Source organism: Panthera uncia, chromosome E1 (assembly GCF_023721935.1).
Source record: "Panthera uncia isolate 11264 chromosome E1, Puncia_PCG_1.0, whole genome shotgun sequence".
Taxonomy (NCBI): Eukaryota; Metazoa; Chordata; class Mammalia; order Carnivora; family Felidae; genus Panthera; species Panthera uncia.
The window spans coordinates 46,122,689-46,137,492 of NC_064814.1; the positions used below are offsets into that span (position 1 = coordinate 46,122,689).

General features: G+C 53.0%; 1 protein-coding gene across 1 annotated transcript in view; it reads right to left on the bottom strand.

The window, feature by feature from the left end:
* CAMKK1 (calcium/calmodulin dependent protein kinase kinase 1) overlaps positions 1 to 14,804 on the bottom strand; it is a 28,881-nt gene that overhangs the window by 12,704 nt on the left and 1,373 nt on the right. Inside the window, exons 2-10 of the mRNA XM_049636831.1 lie at positions 8,321 to 8,722; positions 7,339 to 7,386; positions 6,836 to 6,889; positions 6,387 to 6,438; positions 5,999 to 6,132; positions 5,528 to 5,564; positions 4,708 to 4,729; positions 3,421 to 3,509; positions 7 to 206 (exon numbers count right to left, since the gene is read on the bottom strand). Coding sequence (XP_049492788.1) covers positions 7 to 206; positions 3,421 to 3,509; positions 4,708 to 4,729; positions 5,528 to 5,564; positions 5,999 to 6,132; positions 6,387 to 6,438; positions 6,836 to 6,889; positions 7,339 to 7,386; positions 8,321 to 8,680 — 996 coding nt within the window. The 5' untranslated portion in view covers positions 8,681 to 8,722. The remainder of the gene's footprint in view (positions 1 to 6; positions 207 to 3,420; positions 3,510 to 4,707; positions 4,730 to 5,527; positions 5,565 to 5,998; positions 6,133 to 6,386; positions 6,439 to 6,835; positions 6,890 to 7,338; positions 7,387 to 8,320; positions 8,723 to 14,804) is intronic.

Here is a 14,804-nt window from a genome sequence, read left to right on the forward strand (position 1 = left end):
AGCCACCTTCCCACTGAAGCTCTGGCCGGAATCAGAAATGGCTTCGGGGGCCATGAACGCTGGAGTCCCAGCAGTGCTGGACAGCTGAGCGTCGTTCCCCTCAAACTGGTTGCTGACGCCAAAGTCGGCAATTTTCACATGCCCATCATCGCCCAGGAGCAGGTTGGACGGCTTGATGTCCCGGTGGATGATCTTCTGGCAGTGCACTGCAGAAAGAGGCAGCTTGAGTGCTGGCCTGGGGGGCCACTGCCTGGAACCCCCCCCCCACCTGCCCTTGCCTGGCCAGGGAAGCCCATCTTAAACTCTAGGTGAGAAGGAGCGGGGCTATCCTAGCCCATGCACACACTCATCTCGTGAGGACCTCAAAAGAATTCAGGGCCCTCTGCTCCACTATGCAGTAGTGACATCACAGCCAGTCCAGGCTGTCAGAAGCAGAGCTAGGACTGGAGTCTTTGGACTCCAAGTGCAGTGCTCCCTGTGGCAATCAAGACACCTTGTTGCTGAAGGGGCTGTCAGAGGAAATTGGGAAGGGAGCCTCTCCAGAGGCCATCTCTGGCCCTCCCCATGTTGTCTGCAGTCCCAAAGCCTGTCAAAACCTTTTCTCAGTCTCTTCTCTCACCCAGTCAGGTCGGAAATGTTCCTCCTCCTCGGACTTAGGGTGGAATAGTGGGGTATCCTGCAGAAGTACTGCCTCGGCTTAGGGATTCTGGGCTGAAGAGCATCAGGGGGAGAGGGCATCCCAAGCCTTGGGACTGCTGGGATGAACATGGCTGGGGTAAGGGTCAGCCTTCTCCAGTGGACTGAGAGCTCACCTTGCTTCCTGGGTTCAGCAGTGCCAAGAAAAGATGGGAAGCTCAGGCTGAGATGGCCAGAGACATCCCAGCTTAGAGAAGGCACTGACTCTACCCCACAGTCACCCACTTATGGGCTCTACCTCAGCAAATACTTTCCTCTGGATCAGCAGTCCCCAAGATGTTGGAGAGGAGGGAAGATGGAAAGGGCAGGAGGAAAGAAGAGAGGAGAGGCGGAGATGAAGGGCAAAGGGAGTGAGTGTCACACAACAATAACTACGAAACCAACGTTCCTCTAGTGACTGCCTCTTATGTGCCTGATGCACTCAAGAGATTTGACACATACCCATCAGAGTGCAGAGGCTCAAGAGACTGTGTATTTGACCACGGAAAGTGGTCTCAAATTCTTATCTCAAACCCTGGCCTCTCCCCTGAACTCCGGGATATTTATCCACATGGATATCCGGCAGACATCTAATATATTTCTCAAAATTTCTCAACAACACATCTAATTCAGAACTTGATTGCACTGTCTGCAACCCCCTCCCCATCCCTCACCAAACAAACAAAACAGAAGACCTCTGCTTCTCCTCTAGTCTTTCCTATCGGGTTAATGGCACATTACCAGTTGCTCAGGCCAAAAACCTCAGGATCATCTCCAACTCCTCTCTCTTTCAGACACCACATCCTATTCAATCAACAAGTCCTATGGGCTCAACTTCTAAGATATATTCCAGATGTGACTGCTTCTCATACCTGCATTGCTATACTTGCCCCATCTACAAGAATCAGGTCTGGACCCCCTGACCATGGAGCCTTCCCCAGGCAGCCTTCATCTTCCCTTCTGAGGACCAGAATGACAAGGAAGGTCTTCAGCACCTGATGCCTCCATTCATCTGCCTGTCCAACCTGTGGTTCTGACCAGTGGGCTCTGGGAAGCCCTTTACTGTGATTAGCTGGGTCTTGACAAGACTTTGCTCCAAAGCCAGATGGGATTAGCTTGTTTTGGGATGGGGGAAACAGAGGATGGGAAACAAAAGGCACTGAGCTGAAGAGAAGGGCCCAGGACAGGAAGGGGTGGAAGCCAACCTGGTACAGGGTTGTGCCCACCACTCATCACACCCAGGGTGAAATGCCCCCTTCCCATAACTCTAAACCCTTGATAGAGAGTTTCTGCAAAGCCCTCCTCTCTGTGTGCCTCAGTTTCCCCATATGTGCAAAGAGAGTATTAGAGGGCAGTGGAGTGGCTCAAATGAGATAAAGACAATCCTGGTATCTGATACCTCAGATAGGTCCTCACCCTGTTCCCCTAGGAAGAGAATATGCTCCTGATAAATCCAGCTAAGATTTGAGAGAGATGGGCACCACTCCTGTTCCCCAAACCAGGCCAGAACCCTCAATGTCTGAGGAACCTCCCCTCCCCATGACCAGCCAGTCATCCAGTGCTGCCCCCCCTCACCTCCTTCATGTCTCCTCCCCACTGCCACTGCCCTAATCCAGGCCTCACCATCTGTCACTTGGGCTGTAGAAAAAGCCTCCTTCCTCACCTCTTGCCCTTCATTCAGCCACTACACAGCTGCCGAGCTTTCTGAGATGCAAATCCTATCATGCCCCTCCCTTCTCAAAGCCCTCAGCGGTTTACAATGCTGACAGAATGAAGTCATGAAAGTCCTCTGTGGAGGTATTCCCAGCCCTCCTGGTATGGCCTGAGTAGCTTTCCAGCTTTGTGTTTCACCACTCTCCACCCCATGCTTCAACCAGATTTTACGTCTCCCCATTCTTAAATAGAACATGTCCACTCCCCTCTGTGCCCCTGCTATGCAGTTCTCTCTGCTTGACATACTCTCTCCCATCCATCCCTCAAGCCTGGCCGATGAACTCCTACTTATCCTTAAGGATCCTGGTCACAAATGGTCTCCTCTGGGAAGCCTCCCTTCAGTATCTGACAGCCCTGTGCCACCCCAGCCTTAGCCAGCACTGCACTGTATCTGCCTGCTTAGGTTTCTGTTCCTTCTGCTACACTGAGATTCTCGAGGTCACATTTGGGTCTTTGTCAATCTCCTGGCGTCTAGCTGGCGCTTAGTAGGTACTCATATATGAAAGAAGCAAGTGAAAAAAAAGAAGTAAATGAATGAGTAAATAAGTGAATTCCAGGGACAGAGGCTAAGCTAACATCCTCCCTCCTGAGCTCTCATCACCTTTGAGCCCTCACAGTAAACCCACCCTTCCTCATCTACAGGACGCATGACATGACAGACTATTCTTCAGGCAGCTGGACATAAATCTCTTCCTTCCTACATCTCTTGAGGCCCTGCGGAAAGGTTAAGCTTGACTAATAACTCAGCAGAAGAGATACAGAGAACACCCAAGGCGCAGCTCCACTTGAACAACCTGGTGCAAACCCAGCGAAACCGGCCACCACCCCCTTCCCTTTTCCAATCCGGGAGGTTCTGGCCCCTCCCACAGTCCACACCACGCCCCCAAACGAAGCTGATTGGTAGATCAGCGCTGACTGATAGGACTGCTAAGAGCTAGCTCAGCCCGGGCTCTACCCTTCCGGTGCCCGCCACCCCCCCCCCCGCCCCCAACCCCGTCCCCCGTTCCAAGGGGCAAGCAGACCCTCGCTCACAGTACTCAAGGCCCAAGATGACGTCCCGCAAGTAGAGGCGAGCTTGCTCTTCGGGGAAGGGCTTGTCGCTGGGCACCTCCATGACCGGCCTGCAGAAAGGGAGGGGAGGAGGGGTGTTCAGCTGAATCATAACAAGTAAAAGCAGACAGCTGGTAGGGAGACAGGGGCTGGGCCATTTAGGCCCCTCAGGACTTCCCGGGAGCCCTCTATGCTCAAACACCTCCCCAGAACTCAAGACATTAGCTTTTTCTCCCATATGATGAAACACTGAAAACACATAGACACAAATATCCCCTTACAATCATTATAATTTCAAATTAGCTTTATCTTAATTTCTGATTGGCTTGGTATTCCTTCTACTAAGTACTTCTCTATAACCAAACTGTTGCAAAGATGCCATTTACCGCAGTGTTTTTCAAACTGTAGGTCCAGACCTAATAGAGGGTCATGAAATTAATTTAGTGGTTGGCTAATGCTTTTTTAAAAATTTCTAATGAAGTAGAATTTATCAGAGTACATCATATGTGATAAAGACATGTAATGTTTTGTAAAACTTTGGTTTCAATTACAGAGATGGATGACAATGTGAAACTTATATTTCTTACTTCGATGAAGGTCAAAAACGTTTGAAAAGCTCTGAGTCTTAAAGGGATACTACTCCCAGCCCCCTCCTCCCCGCAGAGAGGCAATCACAAGCCATACCCTGTATTTAAGGTCTTGACAGTTAGGGCCTATGGTCCACCCAGGCCTATGCCCACTACCCCAAGTCTGCTGCTTTGCTAATACTGTGAGAAGGCCAAATAGAGCAGACATGAATTAGACTCAGTGTGTGACCTTGGACAAGCCACTTACCCCCTCTGAACCTCAGCTTCCCCTCTTGTAAATGGGAGCAAATGGAGTCCCACCCACCCAACTCATAAACTTGTAAAGCTGAAAGAACTCTTTGTGATTTGAATCCAGGTGAGAGCCCCATCTCTACATATTTGCTTGAGAAACACTCCTTTCTTCTCCCACTCCTCCCTCAAAATCTTTCCAGTTCTTCAAGGCCTGGCTCAAAACCCACCCCCTCTTCCAGAGAACTCTGAATATTCCAGCCTCACTGACCCTCAGCAGACTTCAAAGAATTGCCCTATTTGTCTCTCATTTCCCCCCAGATCAGAGCTCCCCAAGGGCAGGGCCTGGGTCTCCGCTTTCTCCTAGAGTAGCTGACCCTGGGACTAAGGGCACAGGGAGGGAAAAGAAGGCCTGGATTAGACTTGACCTGCCTGATTGGGATGGGGAACTCACCCCTTTCTCAGGAGGTCAAACACTGAAAGAAAAGAAAAGAAAAGTAAAGTAAGTAAGATGCAGCCAGGCTTGCAAAGCAGGTGATGCCAAGGTCCCTCCCTGTTCTGGAAAGTAGGAGAGGGTCAGGCATCCAGGCATACTTGCAGGATGGATGGGACAAGGGTCCCAGGGTATCAGAGGAAATAAATGGGTGAAAGTATGGTCTACTTTGGTCTACTATGGATCTGCCTCATCCTGATTCACCATGGATTCCTTTCTTGGGAAGGAGGTGGGTAACTGAGGCTTGCAGAAGGGGCAGGAATTTCCCTGAGGGTCACAGCAGATAGGCAAGTAGGACAGGGAGTGAAGACTAAAGCCTTGACCTTAATTTCTAAGCCCAGTGTTTTTTCTGTCCCGTTTCTGGAGGGCCTCTAAACTCATGAATCAGGCACCATGAACTTAAATAACAACATTAATAACAATCTTGTATATAATGACTCATTTACTCCTCATATCAACCCTATGAGTTAGATATATTATCCCCCATTTTACAGGTGAGGAAACTGAGGCACAGAGCTATCATACAGGGTCTGGGAACCCATATCACATAGCCTGCTTCCTGCACGTACTTGATCCACTGTCTCTCTGATCAGTGGAGTGGGAGCTTGGGAATATTTATTGAATCTATGTGGGTATTCTAAGTTTGGATTGGCAGGGCTGGGCAAGGGAATCCAGGGCTTGAGAACATGCTCATACAGCCCATTTGAAGGTCACATGTGTCCCTGGGGAGCCCTTGGACTGACCCTAGGTAAGCTGCTTTGGGAAGAGCTGGGTCACTCACCTAAATAGAGATTGTCCTCAGCTGGGTCGTCCAAAACCTAGTCAGAGGGAACAGACATGGTGGTAGGGCTTGAGGACCCCCAGTATGCTGTGCAGCCTCCCTGGACAATGGAGCAGGAACTATGTAGGCCCCAGACAGATGAGGCCTCGAAAATCACTGACCCCCAACCCTGGCCCACCAAGTGACATCCAGCTGTTCTCTCCTCCTGCCATGACTGGGGGCTCACTTCTTGCTTCTGGGCAGCCCCTTATCCTCACTGAGACCTTGAGAATATTGCAGACCAGCCTGAACTGAACCCTAAAGCCTCCCTATAGCTGCCACCCCAAGTCTAGCTCTGTCTTTGGAGGCCTTAGCCACAGATACTTTGGGAGGAGTATCTGGTGGGAACCCTAGGTCTGTGCTGAGTGTTCCCAAGCACCACAGGTTTCTTCACAGGACTTGAGTTCCCACCCACTCACCACTGCCTCCTACCTCAATCAGCTTGACCACATTCACATGGTCCAGCTTCTTCAAGATGGCAATCTCCTGGTACACTCGCTCCAGTGGCAGCAGCTGCTTGGCTGGTCCTCCTTGGGTAGCTTGGGACCCCCTTGGGGGAGGGCGACCTGTGACCAGGAAGGGGAGTCGAGCCCCTATTGCAGGAGGCTGGGCCTCACCTTGGCCCCACAACCAGCCTCAAGCAAGAATCTTGCAATGGTCTTGTCCCCAACCCACCAAACACATCCCCACTACCAAGCCTTTGCTCATGCTTTCCCCACCTCTACCCCCAGTCCTAACAAAAATAGTGAGGGACTGAGGTGTCCTCCTCTTCTGCCCCCAAGCAGGGAGCTCCCAAGCATAGGACCCAATAGATACATACGTGGAAAGCCATACTGCTTCAGTAACTTCTTTTTGGAAAGAACTTTCATTGCCTGAGGAGGGAGGGGTAGAAATGTCATTTGTGTGCAGCCACCAGGAGCTAGAACAGGCTGGTTACATGTGGATGGAGGTCCAATCACTAGTGGGTGACTGCCACCAGAACTGAAAGTATGGCCTAGGTGTGGTTAAGCTGGGTTAGGAGGTGGCCATATCTGAGTCTAAGCCTTACCCTATTTCCCCAACAAGCCTTTCTGGAGCTCTCCTCTCAGAAGGTCCAGCCTCTGCTTGCATATTCTCAAGAAGCTTACTCCGTTTTCATTCCCTTAGGGACAGGAGCCCACTCCCTCTAGAGGCAGCCTTGTCCTCTGTCTTCCCAGCACAGCCACTGCCCACCTCCCAGGCTTCTGGGGCCTGGCTGGGGCAACACCTCCCTCCCCTCCCCAGACTCACATAGTGCCTGTCTTCACTTTCGTTGTAGGCCAGTCTCACCACGCCGTAGGCACCCTGGAAATAGGCACCGGTCAGCCCTGCCTGGACAGGGCAACCTCCTCCAGGACTAGCTCAGGGAATGGGGAGCCTGAACAGCTCCGGCTCCCTCCCCCCTCATCCCATCTCCACCCCCACCAGCTGGCCACCAGCAGGCATACATTTCAGGCAGACAGAAAGAGGGCTGCTGTTCCTGGTAATTGCCTCTGCTTGGCTCAATGCAGCTCTATGCTGCCTCAGACCCTCTTTGTCTTCCATCAAAAACTAAGGAATCAGGAATGGAGAATCATTTCCCACCCCACCTTAGGTATTTCCTAGAGGACAAAACTTTCTTCATTTCTAAGCTGGGGCCTTCCCAGCTCTGCCTTACATTCCCAGGGGAGAAAGAACTGCCAAGCAGAGGATCCTGATAGGCTGCCTACCCAAAGCCTCAAGAGAACAGTCCCCACTGCCTGTCCCAGTCCTACCTTGCCAATCTCACTCTGTAGCTTGTATTGGTTCAGCTGCACACAGTCCTGGGGGGGGGGGGCAGGGAGGGGAAAGGGAAGCATCAGGTAAAGCTTAATCCAGAGGCAGTATTGATCCCACCTCAGCAGCCTGTTCAGGGTCCAATCCTGGCTCTGGGCCCCTCAATCTCAGACCCCCCCCCCATCTCATCAAGCTTTCATGTTTGGATGGGGAAACTTGGTGGTCTCTATGCCACGAAAAAGGACAAGAGGCCTTGCACACTCATGTCTGCAAACATGAATGGTGAGCCATGGCTGTACTTTACTCCCTAGGAAGTGGTGAAGGAAAAATACACTGATTCCTGCCTGGATGCTGGGGTCTGGGAGACCTAAATCTGTGAGAAATGCATAAGCAAGTATTTATAGAAGTAGCTGAATGCAAGGTCTTGGCTGCATGGACAAGAAAGATGAAGAGAGCCTTGGGGACAGGAGACCACAGCCCTGGCTCAGGCATAAGAAGCTCAGCCTGTGCAATCAGTAGATTGCTCGGTACTAGGGTTCACTGTCAGATCTAAGTGGAAAACAGAGCCAGTGGGATAGAGGCGCAGAAGTAAGAACAGAGACTGGAAGCGTGCTGGCAGCTTCTGAGTCAGAGGAGACTCTAAGAAGCAGGATTAGAAGTGGGGGCTAAAGCTAGGTTTGACTTGTTATGGGGAGGGTGGACATACTATCGATCTTCAAATTTCTAAGAGAACTTCTTGGGGGACAAGGGGAGGGCCTATTTCTGAGGCCTGGCCTAGGGACAGGAATGGAACTTAACAGTGATTGGCTCAGAAGGAGCTCCCTGGTGGGAAGAGCCATATTGTGAGGTAGCAGGCTCCTCAACTCTGGGGGTATGCAAAGCAAAGCCTAAACAGCTGTGCAGCAGGGGCACAGAAAGAAAAACATCTTCATTTAGGACTATTAAAAGCTTGTGAGCACCCCCTAGCTCTGCCCCACCAACCTCTGTATCTGAGATAGCCACATGGTGGGACTCAATGGTGGGCCTCCTCCAGACCCGTGGGGAGATGTGGCTGGCAGGCCCTGTGGCATAAGGCCCAGCCTGGGCCTCCAGGCAGCTTCCTGCTGGCCGCTCTTGCAGGGAGAACTTCCTGGCTGAAAGGCTGGGCCGGGCTAGTGGGGGTCTTGAAGCACCACCAGGGATCACAGAGGCAGCTCTGGTCCTTGGCGGAGGGTCCACGCCATTCCTGGCAGGCTCTGGACCACCACCTGCCTCCTCCAAGTGGGCCACATCAATGGCTGCCACTCGTTCCACCAACTCTGCCCGAGGGTCCTGGCAGCAGACTGCTGGGCCCCCTTCCATTGCCACAGTTAAGGGGGTCCTCTGTGCAGCCTTACTGGGAACCTGAAAAAAGAGGACAGAGAAGGCTTCAATCCTGAGCATGGACTAAGGAGGTCAGATTTCCAGGCCCTTTGGTCCCACCTTCATGACTTTGCCCTCCCTGTTTCCCCTGCCTGAGTTGCCAGCATCCGAAGTCAGGTCTGCCCCTGCTAACTGAAGGAGTTCCAGGAACTCATCTGGCTCTGCTGCACAGCAGCCCTCTAGACCTCAGTATCCCCATTGGTGAAATGGGCATAGTCACATCTGCCTTGCTGGCTTCACAGGGAAGCAGGGAGAATCCGAGATTCTGGAGTCAGGACAGACTGACATGGGCAGAATACTGGAGGCCCAGCAGCAATGGGAGAAACAGAGTCCAGGGTCAGCTCAGGCCCCTTCCAGCAGACAGTCCAGTGAGTCACCAGCCCCACCCTGGACTGCAGAGCATTCCAGTGCTGCTGCCTGGAAGCTGAGCTGGGCACTGGTAATGCACAGGCCTCCCTGATACTCCAAACCAGTCACTTACCCTCCAGGAAGGCCTCTCCGGGACCACAGAGCGAGTTTCCCATCCCCCATTACTCCCTTCCCTGCCTCAGCAGAGCCTGAAGCCTAGGAGAGGGTCCTTTAGGGGAGGGGCTGCTGCTTTGGTGGCTGTCAAGAGAGAATTCACTAAACTAAAAGGTCACTCCCGGGGTGCCTGGGTGGCTCAGTTGATTAAGTGTCCAACTTTGGCTCAGGTCATAATCTCACAGTTTGTGAGTCCGAGCCCCACTTGGGGCTCTGTGCTAACAGTGAGGAGCCTACTTGGGATTCTCTCTCTCTGCCCCTTCCTTGCTCATGTGCACACACTCTCTTTTTCTCTCTCTCTCAAAAATAAATATTTAAAAGGTCACTCCTTATTTTTCCTGGTTTTTCCTTCCAGTTTATTTGTGTGCCCCAAATATTTGTCACAGCTACTCAGACTGAGATGTTCTCCATGGCCTGACCTTACACCCACCCTGACCCCACTACATTCTGAGCCCCAAACCAGGCTCGGGGCCAAAGGTTGACCCCAGCTTGAACCCCAAATTGACCTCTAACCCAGCCCTCACCTTCTACCACAACCCTGGGCTGAACCCTGACCCCAGGCTAAACCCTGACCCTCAGACTGGGCCTCCATCTCTGATCTGCTCTAGGCTGAGCAGTGGCCCCACTCCAGCCCAGTGCCCTTCCCCCTTCCTGGGCCAGACTCAGCATCTTCTCAGGAAAAGGAAGTGAGTGGACTCCTGACCCTCTGCCCTTCCTGTTTGGTGGTAACCTCCTCTCTACCCACACAGTGACTTTAAGAACATAAGTCACCCCTTGTGCCCCCATCATCTTGCTTTGAGAGATGTCAAGCAGGTAGGGCTCACTGGAGCCCACTGGCCACAGAGGAGCCTGGGCTGGGTTCTAATCCTGCCTGTCAGCCTACTGTGGCATCCTGGGTGGGCTCCTTCCTGAGTCTGAGCCTCAGCCTCTCCATCTGTACCATGGACGCAGGATCTTCCCAGATTCCCTAGGGCCAATGCAAGGCTTAGAGATGGACTGTGGGCAAGGGTGTCATCCAGAAGCCCTGTGCTTGGTACGGTGCGCTGAATGAGTGGAAACCCAGAGGTGGTATTGCTGATGCTGACATGCAGAAAGGAAGGGGGAAGGGAATCCAGACTGGCAATAGGAAAAGACATGAAGGTTGGACCTAGAGGAATGAGGAAGCAGTTGGTGAGCCCAGAGAATCAAGGATGCCTCCCTGGAAGAAGTGAGAGAATGAGTAGGACTGGAACATCAGGGAGACTTCCCTGGAGGAGGTGAGGGAGGCAGGTAGCACTGGAACATCAGGAAGGCCTCTCTGAAGGAGGTGAGGAAGGTGAGTAGGGATGAAGCGTTAAGGGGTCCTCCCTGGAAAAGATGAGAGGGACAGTGTATGCAATTGAAGGAAGTATCAGGGAGGCTTCAGGAACCAGGCCACTTGTGGGAAGGAGGAAGCCAAGGATGAAAGGAGCCCTCCAAGCTTGGCTGGCCTAGCCCACTCCGTGTAGATGGCCCACTCTGTTGCCCGTCACCCTCACCCTGTAGGCCTCTTTCCTCCTACTAGAATATAAAGTCCATAGATGAGGGCTCTTGTCTGCCTCGTCTCCATGAGATCATCGGGATCTGCAGCAGTGCCTGGCACATGGTAGAAGCTCAATAAATGTGTGTTGAATGAACGAGGGGTAGCCATAGGGATCATTAGAGCGCTGTCCCCAGTCGACACGGGAAAGCAGCGTCAGAAACGGGACCCAAACAAGCCCGGGGCCCCAGTCTGTCGTAGGGAATGAATCAATGTCAGGAGCTCAGGCTCTAGGTCTGCAGCCCCCTGAAGAGCAGCGGCCACAGGTGGCCCGGGCCCATAAAATTTGCATATGATTTCCCTGAGGCTGTTATCCCAGCAGGAAGCCAGCTTCCTCTAATGCCCTTCCTTTTCTTTTCTCGAGGGGAAAGTGAGGTCCAGCAAGGGCCAGGGAAGGGCTCACACAGAAAGCCAAGGCAGAAGTCTTTCTGCTCCACCCTGGGGCCCTATTACCTGGTTAAGGGTCCAGGCTCTGATGCCAGGCTGCTGGCCCCATCTCTTCCTGGTCTGGGTCCACAGGCAGGTGACTTCACCTCTGTGCCCCAGTTTTCCTCATCTACAGAATGGGGCTAATAGCAGTCTCACCTCCCTGGGTAGTTGTGAGGCATAAATGTGTGAATCCTGTCCGTACCGGTCTCAGAACTGAGCCTGTCACTGCGGAAGCTCCGTAAAAGTGAGTTGTTGTGCTGCTGTTGTTGTGATTGCCTAGGACACGCTGTGGCCCAGATGGATGTGCAGGCGGCACAAGGCGGCTATGAGGGCTGACGTCAGGCCCTCCACCCTCCCTCCTCCCTGGATCAAATTCAGGTGACTAAGCATGTCTGCGCAGGAGGCACTGGGGAGGACCCAGGTTCCAGCCTCATGTCCGGGCAACGGCGCCTGGCACCTGAGGCTATGCATCTGAGGGCATGTGTCCACACGTGAGAGAATGTGCGGCCACATGTGAGAGAACTTGTACGGGCAGGGATGTGGGCCGGGGTCATGTGTATGTCTGGGGTGGGTGGGGAGGGAGTCCACACATAGAAGCACATCTGGATGGAGATAGAACTCTACACAGGTGGATAAATGTGTTAATGTGCACTGGGTGCTTTAGGTCCTCGTGTACGCGTGCTCCAGAATTGGGGTGGGGGGCGGTGGCTGCACGGGGACCATGGGAACCTGATCTTAGAAGGTCAAGTCTGAACTTCCCACACGGTCACCTGTCCACCAGGCTGGGCTGTGTGTCCTGGGCAGGCACCACCCCTCTCTGAGGGGCCACCGAGAAGGTCTCTCAAGGCCCTCCCCAAGCTGAGGCCTCAGTAGTCACTTTATTGCAACTGACTGTGGAGGCAAATGGGGGCTATGTGGGCAAATAGAAGGACAGACATGGGCGCCTGGGTGTCTCAGTTGTTAAGTGTCTGACTTGGGCTCAGGTCATGATCTCCCAGTTCGTGAGTTTGAGCCCCATGTCGGTCTCTGTGCTGACAGTACAGAGCCTGCTTGGGATTCTCTCTCTCCCCCTCTCGCTCTCTGCCCCTCCCCCACTTCTGTGTGAGCACAAGCACACCCATGCTCGCTTGTCTCTCTGTCAAAATAAACTTAAAACAAAACAAAACAAAACAAAAGGACAGACAGGCTAGGACTGAGGTCCAAGGCCCAGCAAGGACTCTATGGGCATGGAGAGTCCCCCAAGAACCAGCTTAGTCTGGTAGCCAAGAGTGACTAAACTCAGGCCCTCTCTCACTGGGAAAAGCTACTGTAATCCTGTCCTCCCAGACTTGGGTCATGTTGCCTTGGAAAAGTCATTGAGACTCTTGGAGCCTCAGTTTCCTCATATGTGAATCAGACAAGAGGCTGCCATCCTGCCAACTCCCAGGGCTATAGAAATAGATGAGATTGTGGCTAGAGAAGCAATTTGTGCCTGAAGATGTATCTACATGTAGAAGCCGCTGAGAGAGAGCCTTGATGTACAATGTACAACCCCATATCTGCCCCCTGGCTCCAGGAGGGCCTGGCACATAAACCCCTCAGGGAATCCCCCCACCCCCAGGCATCTGGCTACTTCCAACATGCAGACCCTGGCCCCAGATGCCTACTTGGCCTGGCTTCCTCCTCAGGATGTTCCCCGTCCACCTGGGTCTCTCAGACGAGACCCAGAGTACCAGAGAGCGGGCAGATCCCGCCTTTGTCCAAATGTTCGAGCAGCCCCTCTTGGGATGACTTCAGGCACCACTCAGACCTCACTGTGAGTTCTGGAAGGCTGCTGAGAATCTCAGGGCTAGGTTGAGCAGCCACCATGCAGGCAGAGAAGACACGGCCCTGGCCATCCAAACACTGCCCAGAAAGGAAAGCTGCAAGGAGGTGGTCAGGCCACCCAGGCCAGACTCAGAAGGTGGCCCTGACATCGCCAGGCTGCCTCACAGGAGCCGTGTTTATGCTCCTGACAAGTGTCTGGATGGCCCTGGCAACGGGTGCCCTCTGCAGTTCCTGCCTCCGCCCGGGATGACTCAGTCCTCCTTGAGGGAGGCCCAGGCATCTAGTGCCAAGTCATGCTTGAGGATGCCTACCGTGAGGATGCCCCCTCCCATCATCCCCGGCGAAGCCCCAAGCACTGAGGTGGGACCTGCACCCAATTTCGCACGGCAACCCTCAGTGCTTCCTCAGCACATCTTGGCTGATGGTCTCCAGGCATCACCTTCTATCTCTGCCCCTCCTCATCTTCCACACCAGGTCTGCACCTCCAGCCCCATTCTTTCCAGCCAGCTGCCTCCTTCCTGCAATGTTCCTGGGCGTTTCAGACCCACAGAGTCCCCATTGCACTTGGCACTTCCCCCAAGTCTGCTCTTCCTCTGTGCCTGTCGCAGAGGTGGATGCCATCATCCTCCCAATTCTCCAGAAACCCGGGAGCCCTCCGTATCACCCATCTTCTCCCTTTTGCTCATCCTTGCTCCCTTAGCCCCACACTTACTCTCTCCTCTGGCTTCACCACACCACTCGCGGCTTCCCAAACTGCAGACTCTGTTCCGCTGCCAGGGCTTTGTACAAGTTGTGCCTTCTGCCAGGAACACACCTCCCTCTATTTTGCTGCTGGAGGATAGCTCAGATATCTCCTCCTCCGGGAGCCCTCCTTCGTCTCCCCACTGCTGGGTGAGGTTACTAAGTCGGACCCCTTACAAAATCAGGATTTAGATCTCTGCTTTTCTTTCCCACTGCTTCTGCCACACAGTCTCCCCACCTCCAGGCTCATACCCTGAACCCACCCCAAGCCCTCCTCCACATCAGTCGCTAGAGGGAAGATTTCTAACATGCAAATATGGTCACAGTTCTCCCACACCTGGCCTTCCAGGAACTTGGAATCTGGAGGACAGAAGAGGAGGAGACCTAGCCTCATACTGGGGGCTCAAAGGCTAGGGAACAGCCAGAGACACAGACTTCTGGGATCCAAATCCAGAGTCGCTCATTCATGCAACAAATATTCAATAAGTACCTGCTATATATGTGTCCAGGGACTGTGCTAGGTGTTGGGAGATAAAGCAGTGAACCATAAAGTCCATGCTTTCATGCAGTTTAATTTCTAGTTAGGACAAGAAGCAACAAACCAGAAAGGCAATAATTAACAGATGATATGTCAAGTGGTATGCGCAATGGAGAAAAATACAGTCATGTAAGGGGGATCAAGAGTGAGGGGCTGGGGGGGGGTACTATTTACAGTGTGGTCAGAAAGGCCTTTCTGCAGGATTTGAGTAGAATCTGAAGAAAGTGAGGGAGCAAGCAGTGTGCACATCTGGGAAGGGCATTTCTGGCAGAGAAACCGGCCACTGCAAAGGCTGTGAGGTGGGATGGTGCTCGCACTGTCTGAGGAACAGCAAGAAGGCTAATGTTGCTGGACCGGGATTCTGCATGTGAGAGGTACCCAGGCGAGCAGAGTTACACCCAGAGGAGAGGGCCCAGCCATTTGCCGTGCCTGGTCCCAGGGATGGCTTCCTGGAGGAGGTGGCATGTAAG